This window comes from Cyclopterus lumpus, chromosome 7 (assembly GCF_009769545.1).
Source record: "Cyclopterus lumpus isolate fCycLum1 chromosome 7, fCycLum1.pri, whole genome shotgun sequence".
NCBI lineage: Eukaryota > Metazoa > Chordata > Actinopteri > Perciformes > Cyclopteridae > Cyclopterus > Cyclopterus lumpus.
The window spans coordinates 25,946,214-25,957,978 of NC_046972.1; the positions used below are offsets into that span (position 1 = coordinate 25,946,214).

An 11,765-nucleotide genomic window follows, 5' to 3' on the forward strand; every position below is an offset into this window, starting at 1 on the left:
TCCATCTTATTTAATGTGGCCTGAAACTTTATTTTAGATCTCCGGCTTCATCTAAAGACTCTGTTTCCCAGACTGCACCCTGTTTGGCACCTTTCTCCGTAATCTCCTTCCCTGGCAACGTGGAGGGTCACACACACAACATGGAGCATAATACAGTTATAAATATACTTTGAAATATAGCGTTTAGTCCAAAGAATCAAACGGCTGGATTAAATATTGGGTTGAAGGTCAAACGTTTTAAGTCAGTGTGTAGCGCCCCCTGCTGGAACCCTGTAATCCACAAACACTCAAGGCTTTTAGTCATTTTTGCAAAACACAAAAGGTAAAAATACACCTGTATAGTTTTTTGTTATGATGGCTTATTTAAAGTTTTTATAAAAGTTTATTGTAGAAATCAAAGTCTTTTTTTCTAATGGTCAAATAAATGCTGGATTGGGGCTTTAAACTCCTCCCCCTGCATACCACAGACGCCTGACTAGGACTCCGCCCACCTGGCTTGTAATCTGACCCAGAAACTAAAAGTGGTGCAAGACTGGTGTGATTTAAGTTTGGGGTCAACTTCCCCGAGCCGGCTCCTCGTTTCCTCTTAGGCCACCTCCGAAGGACACTCCGAAGGACACTCTGAAGGACACTCTGAAGGACACTCCGAAGGACACTCCGAAGGACACTCCGAAGGACACTCTGAAGGACACTCTGAAGGACACTCCGAAGGACACTCCGAAGGACACTCTGAAGGACACTCTGAAGGACACTCTGAAGGACACTCCGAAGGACACTCTGAAGGGAAGACGGAGGAGGCTTTCACCAGGACTACAGGTGTGTGTGTGTGTGACGTTCTTGGTGCAGGTTCTCCAGGAGAACCGGTGTGTGAGAGTCTCTCTACCTCCGGGGGAAGTGCAGGTGAAAGTAACACAGGCTGAGGAGTTTCCTCTTCCTCGATCTCAGCGCTCTCTTCTGCATTTCCCCTTCTCTTCCTCCTCCTCCTCCTCCTCCTTCTCCTCCTCTTCCTCCTCCTCCTCCTCCTCCTCTTCGCCTCCCCCTCCTGCTCCCTCTCACTACCGCCCCCCGGTGGCTCGCTGCAGGGTGGCGGGCCGCCGTCCTCGGCCCCCGCCTCCTTACACGACCGTGCTGATCCGGCTGACCGGTTTGGATTTGGGCCCCGCCCCCTGCCCTCCCCCCGGGTGCAGGGAGAGCGGGGCGTTCAACGGGGGAGGCAACGGGGAGTGCGGCGGCGGCGGCGGGATGGAGGTGATGGGCGGGTACTGCGGTGCGTAGGGCTGAGTCGGCGTCTGGGGGAGGAGGCGAGCAGAGGGCGTCTGTGGGGGCGGGGTAGAAAAGATGAAGTGGGTAGAGGCGGAGGGGGAGGGGCTGAGCGGGGAGTGTGTGTGCATGGCGTGGTTGTGAGAGTGTGTGTGCGCGTGGGGGTGTGGCTGCGAGTGCGAGATGGTCAGCGGGAGCTTGCCGCCGACCCCCTGCCTCCCCGCCGCGGGGTGCGAGTGGTAGAGTCCGTGTGGGGTAGTCGGGGTGACGGGGGAGTGCGGGGACAGAGGCGGCGGCGTGATGAAGCCCAGGTTGTAGCGCGGGTGCTGCCCGACGCCATGGAGCACCCTCTGCTGGGGCTGGGAGGGAACGCAGCTGGGCGGGCCCTGCCGCCGGGGGCCCGAGAACCTGTGCGCGAGGGCGTGGTGCTGCGGGGCGCTCTGCATGTGGTAGCGGTGATGGTGGTGGTAAGGTGGGGGCGGCGTCTGCTGCTGCTGGTGGCCAGTAACACCGACTCCTCCTCCTCCACTGTTGACGTGGCAATACTGAGCGTGCAAGGCCTGGAGCTTGGACGGCCCCCCTCCAAGGCCTCCCGAGTCCGACTGGACGAGGTTGGGTGATGGGGAGGGGCATGGGGAAGGGGAGGATGGGTGGGCGATGGGAGGCGCGGGAGCGGGATAGTGGGGGGGCGATGATATCATCAGTGGACTCGGAGGACCCTGAGGAGTCGGTGACATCATCGTCAGGGGACCGGGACACTTGCCTCTGCGGCTGCCGAAGAAATTCCCCAGCAGGCCGCTGCCGGTAGCCCCGCCCCCGCCTGTCATCCCGCCGCCTCCCCCAGCCCCTCCCCCGCTCACGAGGGGGGAGGTGTTGATCCCCCCCTGGTTGTGACAGAGCCCCGGCCCACCCCCCACCCCTGTACCGGGGCTCTGAGTTGGGCGGTGCGGCCGGTAGGCTGCTGGAGACGAAGGGACCATCATGGGGCTGTAGGAGAGAACCCCGGCATGCAGGGGGCGCTGCTGGTGAGAACGAGGGCTGCTAATAATGGAACCCTGAGGAGGGAGAAGAGGAAAAGAAGAACAAAGAGAGGAGGAGAGAGAATGAAATGCATGACCAGACTTCACCTCCGGTTCTGTCGAGTGAAGTCTATGCTTCATGTGTTAAAGCTGCATTCTCTCTCCTGACCACCAGGGGGCGACTCCTCTGGTTGTATAGAAGTCTACGCTTCATGTGTTAAAGCTGCATTCTCTCTCCTGACCACCAGGGGGCGACTCCTCTGGTTGTATAGAAGTCTACGCTTCATGTGTTAAAGCTGCATTCTCTCTCCTGACCACCAGGGGGCGACTCCTCTGGTTGTATAGAAGTCTACGCTTCATGTGTTAAAGCTGCATTCTCTCTCCTGACCACCAGGGGGCGACTCCTCTGGTTGTATAGAAGTCTACGCTTCATGTGTTAAAGCTGCATTCTTTCTCCTGACCACCAGGGGGCGACTCTTCTGGTTGTATAGAAGTATATGCTTCATGTGTTAAAGCTGCATTCTCTCTCCTGACCACCAGGGGGTGACTCCTCTGGTTGTATAGAAGTATATGCTTCATGTGTTAAAGCTGCATTCTCTCTCCTGACCACCAGGGGCGACTCCTCTGGTTGTATAGAAGTCTATGCTTCATGTGTTAAAGCTGCATTCTCTCTCCTGACCACCAGGGGCGACTCCTCTGGTTGTATAGAAGTATATGCTTCATGTGTTAAAGCTGCATTCTCTCTCCTGACCACCAGGGGGCGACTCCTCTGGTTGTATAGAAGTCTATGCTTCATGTGTTAAAGCTGCATTCTCTCTCCTGACCACCAGGGGGTGACTCCTCTGGTTGTATAGAAGTCTAGGCTTCATGTTAAAGCTGCATTCTATCTCCTGACCACCAGGGGGCGACTCCTCTGGTTGTATAGAAGTCTATGCTTCATGTGTTAAAGCTGCATTCTCTCTCCTGACCACCAGGGGGCGACTCCTCTGGTTGTATAGAAGTCTATATAAATGACTCTACTTCTCTTGATTTATTCCCTCAGTAAACATTGTAAACATGAGTTTATGGTCTCAATCTCTAGTTTCAAGCATGATGTTCATTTAGTAAATTATGGTCATAAAGCAGTTTATGCTTTAGGGGCGGGGCTACCTTCCACTTCCTGATAACTGGTTTCAAAAAGCCAAGACGACTTCAAAACGTCACTCCACAAAGTGACGTCCACTTCTTTTATACAGTCTATGGCTTCAATACGCAGTGAATATTGTCTTTCAGACACGGAATACATTATTTTTTGAAAAGAATTTGCTGTCTTTGGCTTTTTTTTGCCAAAGCGATGTAGTCATCAGATGACGGTAACGCGTTCAAGAGCAGGAACAGTTTTGAAAACACATGCTAGTTTGTGAACTGCCATTTTGAAGCAACCTGTGAACAGGAAGTGACCACGTGTGGAGGTCGCCTCCTGTCTGGAGAGTTGGAGCTGAAGTCTCACCTGTACTTTGTGTTAAGTGCTAACTATCAACTGTTAGCATGCTAATACTGCGTTCACACCAAACGTGGCACGAATTTTTCGACGCCCGACAAGTTGTGCTGTGGTTTATCTTCGTGGCTTGTCTCCGTAAAAACAGTTATAACTTCCGCCGTCCGCCATGAAAGAAATAACCACTATTTCTACTCTGTACTTGTTGTGGAAATCCCACAAACGTCGGAACATCAGTCGCCCTCGTGTTTGGGTTCATAACATCACCCGCTTCCAGCGCTACTTCAGGCTAACCTGTAGCTGTATTAAAGAGCTACAGGTTAGCCTGAAGTAGCTTCCAGCGCTACTTCAGGCTAACCTGTAGCTGTATTAAAGAGCTCGGGGTGTTCGCAAACCGCTACGATGTCCTCCATTTTTTTCTGATTCAACAACGGCGGCACAGTGATGGGCGGAGCATCTCAACGCTGATTGGCTGTCGCCCGAGGTGAATTATAACGGCCGACGCCAAAGTTGAAATATTTCAACTCGGGCAAAAAATTTGCGTCTAACGCGCTGCCCAACGCGAATTTGCGTCAAACGCGTCTGTACGTTGACTTTACATGGGAGCGTTTGGTGTGAACACAGCATAACACTGTAAACAAAGATGGCCCCTGCTAAACATCAACATGCTAGCATTGTGAGCATGTTAGCTCTTAGCTAAAAAGAAAACAGATTAATGTCAATGAGTTAAACAGGAAAGACATGCAGGAAGAAGAAGAAGAAGAAGACCTGGTGGCCTTTTGGTTACAACAAATACCAAAATAACTTCAATCTACTATTAAAATGTCAAATAATGAACATCCAAAGATCACAGAAACCCGACGTAACGTTGAGATGAAAATATTCACAAACACGCTGAAACAAACATGCAGTGGAACGAGTGACAAGCGGCATGCTGGGAGGTCACCCCCTCCCCCGACAAACTTACTTCAATGGTACTGTCCAATGACCCAACACTGTTCCTACGACCTCGCTTCCCTGTCGGCCAATCAGAACGAGGCAGGGTTAAAAAGTGCCAACACAAATGTATTTAACGTTTCTGTCTTTGTACAGAAACATGCAGTAGATGTGTTGGCATGAGCCATGCTAGCAGATTCCCTCTGCTTACAGTCTTTATGCTAAGCTAGGCTAACCACGCCCTGACTGTATTTACTTATTATTTACTATATATAGTACATATATATAATATAATAATAATAAACGTTTTACTAGACTAATGGATTTGAGCATTATTTAATCTGTAGTTACTTTGCAGATCAAGATTTTACAAAAAAAAAAATATATATATAAAGAAAAATATCAACATTAATTGTTGCAACCACGTTTGTGCATCAGTAATATTTTATATAATTGTATTATCACGAGTTAATAACAAATACTTTTAATACGTGAAGTTAATTTGACAAATATTACTTACGGATTTATAAATATATTTGTATATTTGTCAATAGTTCCATATTAATTCCACATTAACCATAAACACAATATGAGACTGATTCTGATTATTGATTTATTAACTCTAGCGATATTGATCGGCTCCCAGTTCATTCTCATTTTACACCAGTACTCTCTGACGTCATGCTGTAGTTCTCGTAGCTGTCCAGCAGGAGGCGACGGAGCCGCTCCATCTGACGGAGTTTGTTTACTCCTCACCTGTTTCTGAGAGGTCTCTCAGGGAGGAGCTGAGCGCCGTGCGTTTGAGTCCGTCCACAGAGGCGTACGTGTCGTCGAGGCTCGGCCTACCCAGGGTGCCGTTCACCACCTCGCCCTTTGCGCCGCCGACGTTGGCCCCGCCCCCCGGCGTGCCTCCAGCTCCTCCCCCCGACAGCAAAGCTGGACGCATCACACCTTTCTGCTTCTCGAGCTCGGCTGCAGGGAGAAAAGAAGAGAGGCATTAAAGTACACACACACACACACACACACACACACACACACACACACACAGAGACACACACAGAGACACACACACACACCCACACAGAGACACACACACACACACACACACACACACACACAGAGACACACACAGAGACACACACACACACCCACACAGAGACACACACACACACAGAGAAACACACACACACACACACAGAGACACACACACACACACACACACACACACACACAGAGACACACACACACACACAGAGAAACACACACACACACACACACACACAGAGACACACACACACACACACACACACAGAGACACACACACACACACACAGAGAAACACACACACAGAGAAACACACACACACACACACAGAGACACAGACACACACACAGAGAAACACACACACACACAGAGACACACACACACACACACACACACAGACACACACACACACACACACAGAAACACACACACACACACACAGAGACACACACACACAGAGAAACACACACACACACAGAGACACACACTCACAGAGAAACACACACTCACTCACTCACTCACTCACACTCACTCTCACACACACACTCACACACTCACTCACACTCACACACACACACTCACTCACTCACTCTCACTCACTCACTAACTCACTCTCACTCACTCACACTCACTCACTCTCACTCACTCACTCACTCACTAACTCACTCTCACTCACTCACTCACACACACACACTCACTCACTCACTCTCACTCACTCACTCACTCACTCACTAACTCACACTCTCTCACTCACTCACTAACTCACTCTCACTCACTCACTAACTCACTCTCACTCACTCACTCTCACTCACTCACTAACTCACTCTCACTCACTCACTCTCACTCACTCACTCACACACTCACTCACACACACTCACACTCTCTCACACACACACTCACTCACACTCACTCACAATCTCTCACACACACACTCACACACACTCACTCACACTCACTCACTCACACACACACACACACACACACTCACTCACACTCACTCACACTCTCTCACACACACACTCACACACACTCACTCACACTCACACACTCACTCACTCACACACACACTCACACTCACTCACACTCACACACTCACTCACTCACACACACACTCACACTCACTCACTCACACACACACACTCACACACACTCACTCACACTCACACACTCACTCACTCACACACACACTCACACTCACTCACACTCACACACTCACACACACACTCACACTCACTCACTCACACACTCACACACACACACTCACTCACACACACACTCTCACACACACACTCACACACACACACACTCACACTCACACACACTCACACTCACTCACACACACTCACACACACACACTCACTCACTCACACACACACTCACACACACTCACTCACACACACACACACACTCACACACACTCACTCACTCACTCACTCACTCACTCACACACTCTCTCTCACACTCTCTCTCTCTCTCTCACACACACACACACACACACACACACACACACACACACACACACACACACACACACACACACACACACACACACTCACTCTCCACGCGGTTCTTCTCCATGTCCTGGACCTCGGCGATGCTCTCTCGGAGGTCAGAGGTGAAGCGAGCTCGGTCCTGCTGGCTCGGAGCCGTGAAGACGATCATCACTTTCCTCTCTCCTCCGGGGTTCGCCGACGTCAGTCTGATGCCGTGAGGGTAGTCTGGACACAACACACACAGGTTACACACACGTGTTACACACATTACACACGTGTGTTACACACAACACACGTGTGTAACCTGTGTGTTACACACACGTGTAACACACAGGTTACACACACGTGTTACACACAGGTTACACACACGTGTTACACACAGGTTACACACACGTGTAACACACAGGTTACACACACGTGTAACACACAGGTTACACACACGTGTAACACACAGGTTACACACACGTATAACACACAGGTTACACACACGTGTAACACACAGGTTACACACACGTGTTACACACAGGTTACACACACGTTACACACACGTATAACACACAGGTTACACACACGTGTAACACACAGGTTACACACACGTGTAACACACAGGTTACACACACGTGTTACACACAGGTTACACACACAGGTTACACACACGTGTTACACACAGGTTACACACACGTGTAACACACAGGTTACACACACGTGTAACACACAGGTTACACACACGTGTAACACACAGGTTACACACACGTGTAACACACAGGTTACACACACGTGTAACACACAGGTTACACACACGTATAACACACAGGTTACACACACGTGTTACACACAGGTTACACACACGTGTTACACACAGGTTACACACACGTGTAACACACAGGTTACACACACGTGTTACACACAGGTTACACACACGTGTTACACACAGGTTACACACACGTGTAACACACAGGTTACACACACGTGTAACACACAGGTTACACACACGTGTTACACACAGGTTACACACACGTGTAACACACAGGTTACACACACGTGTAACACACAGGTTACACACACGTGTTACACACAGGTTACACACACGTGTTACACACAGGTTACACACACGTGTAACACACAGGTTACACACACGTGTAACACACAGGTTACACACACGTGTTACACACAGGTTACACACACGTGTAACACACAGGTTACACACACGTGTAACACACAGGTTACACACATGTGTAACACACAGGTTACACACACGTGTAACACACAGGTTACACACACGTGTAACACACAGGTTACACACATGTGTAACACACAGGTTACACACACGTGTAACACACAGGTTACACACACGTGTTACACACAGGTTACACACACGTGTAACACACAGGTTACACACACGTGTAACACACAGGTTACACACACGTGTAACACACAGGTTACACACACGTGTAACACACAGGTTACACACACGTGTTACACACAGGTTACACACACGTGTAACACACAGGTTACACACGCGTAACACACGTGTGTAACACATTACACACGTGTGTTACGTGTGTAACACACAGGTTACACATGATATATAATGTGTATGTATTAATATACAAATATGATGTAATAAAGTAATAACACACAATATCATATAAAACAAGTGAATGTAGTTTACAGTATAATATACATTATATATATATATATATATATATATATATATATATATATATATAATGTATATAGGGGTAAATAACACAGAAATATGAAATATGAATCCTGTGGGTTTGATTTGATTGACAGTTAAAAAACAACAAAACGACTGAGATCAAATTCTGGTTCAAACGCTGCTTTCTGATTGGTGCTGGAAACTCGGCTCCTCAAACACACACACACACACACACACACACACACACACACACACATACAAAGACACACACACACATACACACACACATACAAAGACACACACACACCAGCAGTAAGATGTCGTGATGAGTCATGGGGACAATCTGTGCTGGTCAGTCATCACAACACGCTGCCAAGTCCCATTTAGCTCCAACTGGAGACCCAGAACTGTCAACAACAACAACAACAACACAGCCACCACTGAAGCTTAAGTACACAAACTGTCAAACGGTCAGCTCTCAGATAATATATTTATATATAACGTTAAAAATAATCAATAGTTAAAAATAAATAAAATAATGCTAATACTTGTATTTATATAGCGGGTTTTTTTCCAATACAAATAAATTAATAAAATACATTATAATACATAAATAATAATTTTATAATAAATGATTAATTACATTTCAGTTTTATAAACAAAGCTTCCTCATAGTAATGTGCCAGTGAGGATGTTGACCCCCTGACTGGATATCTAAGTATAAAAGGGGGCGGGACTTAGGAAGGGATGTCACAGATTACTGACACCGCCTGCTGTAAGGTCAGAGGTCAAAGATAGCTGTTCATTTGCAGACTCCCTATTTTAAATAATTCTTTTATGATGTGATTTTGGAGCTGAGCTGTTGTTGTAAAGACGAGTGTTCTCCTGAGGGGGTTTGTACAGGGACCGCCAACTGCCCCCTGGGTCCACCTCGAGACCCTCACCCCTGGACCGGCAGGTACAGCACCGCAGACCTCAGCCAGTGAAGCCCGGACCTGAACAAGTCCACAACGGCCCTGTGGATTCTCTCGATCAGGCCCTGTGGTGGAGGTAGGACTACAAGTCTGTGCCAAAGGGTCGAGGCAACCAAGTTATTAACAATTAGGACCCTCCCCCTGTAAGAGAGGTAGCAGCCATTTCCACTTAGACAGTCTGGTACACACTCTCTCCATAGCACCCTCCCAGTTCTGTCTCTGGAACTCCTCTGTACCCAAGAAAACACCCAAAACCTTCAAGCCCCGCCTTCCCCATCTAATGCTTCCTGGTAGTTTTGGTGTTTCTTTGTTTAACCACTGCCCAACCTGCAAAGCTTCACTCTTCCCCCAGTTTACCTTTGCTGAAGATGCCCTCTCATACAAAGCTAAACTGCTCCCTAGAACATGGACTTCCCTCTGGTCTTTGACCAACACATTAACATCATCAGCATATGCTGACACCAGCAGACAAGACACTTCCTTGTCCATCAAACCCAACAGTGACACAAACCCTCCACCACAACCAAAAGCCCTTAAAGTGGACAAAAGGGAACCATGATGGACCCGACGCCTCGTCTGTGACGCCCAGACCTTCTGGCTAGTCTTTGTTGTCACTGTCTGTTTCTGTTGTGTTTCCTGTCACTCAACTCGTCTCTCTTTCAGACTCCTCCCTCCCTGTGGGCCGTCCTCCTGTGTGACTCCAGCACACCTCGGTTCATCCTGGAGGCCAAGTTACAGCCAGGAGAACCGCCTCTACCAGGACACCCGGGTCGGGCTGAACCCGAACGCCATGCCTCAAAGACCCTGAGACAAAGATGGCGACGCCTGACAATGAACACGGTTTCCTGTCTACAAAAACACCAATAAGAGAGAGGCAGACAGGCAGACAGACAGGTTACTCACAGGTGTTCTGGAAGGTGTGCACCTGCATGTCCACCAAAGGAAATGATTGTCTGAAATTGTACGTCACCGAAGTTTTCTTCTTCTGGAAGATCTTCGTCACCTGAGGAAAGGAAACAAGATAAAAGATTCAGGAGGAAGAGCAAGGATGTAAGAAAGAGGAAGAGGAGCGTTTGGTTTTAGTCCCGTCATGTCTTGTTGTAATACTCATGTCGACCACCAGAGGCTGAACTTCACGTTTAGACCATTTGATCATTTATGGACGTCTAAAAACAAAAAGGCGAATTTCTTTGGACGCGTCCCGGAGTGATCGGACAGTTTGTTTACGACGCGTTCAAAAAACTATAAATGTACCAGAAAACCCCTCTGCATAAAGCTTCATAATATATAGTTTTATTAATAAATGTGTCTCTGAATGCTGTGTGAACTAACCCCTCTGCATAAAGCTTCATAATATATAGTTTTATTAATAAATGTGTCTCTGAATGCTGTGTGAACTAACCCCTCTGCATAAAGCTTCATAATATATAGTTTTATTAATAAATGTGTCTCTGAATGCTGTGTGAACTAACCCCTCTGCATAAAGCTTCATAATATATAGTTTTATTAATAAATGTGTCTCTGAATGCTGTGTGAACAAACCCCTCTGCATAAAGCTTCATAATATATAGTTTTATTAATAAATGTATATAAATGAGTCTCTGAATGCTGTGTGAACAAACCCCTCTGCATAAAGCTTCATAATATATAGTTTTATTAATAACTGTATATAAATGAGTCTCTGAATGCTGTGTGAACTAACCCCTCTGCATAAAGCTTCATAATATATAGTTTTATTAATAAATGTATAAATGAGTCTCTGAATGCTGTGTGAACAAACCCCTCTGCATAAAGCTTCATAATATATAGTTTTATTAATAACTGTGTATAAATGAGTCTCTGAATGCTGTGTGAACAAACCCCTCTGCATAAAGCTTCATAATATATAGTTTTATTAAT

At 47.5% G+C, this 11,765-nt stretch overlaps 1 protein-coding gene across 1 annotated transcript in view; it reads right to left on the minus strand.

Moving 5' to 3' along the window:
• Window positions 1–554: 554 nt before the first annotated feature.
• Window positions 555–11,765, minus strand: part of LOC117734114 (IQ motif and SEC7 domain-containing protein 1-like) — a 21,744-nt gene continuing 10,533 nt past the window's right edge. Inside the window, exons 13-19 of the mRNA XM_034538217.1 lie at window positions 10,770–10,869; window positions 7,293–7,454; window positions 5,449–5,664; window positions 4,724–4,773; window positions 1,419–2,315; window positions 1,120–1,316; window positions 555–777 (exon numbers count right to left, since the gene is read on the minus strand). Of these exons, the coding sequence (XP_034394108.1) occupies window positions 555–777; window positions 1,120–1,316; window positions 1,419–2,315; window positions 4,724–4,773; window positions 5,449–5,664; window positions 7,293–7,454; window positions 10,770–10,869 (1,845 nt within the window). The remainder of the gene's footprint in view (window positions 778–1,119; window positions 1,317–1,418; window positions 2,316–4,723; window positions 4,774–5,448; window positions 5,665–7,292; window positions 7,455–10,769; window positions 10,870–11,765) is intronic.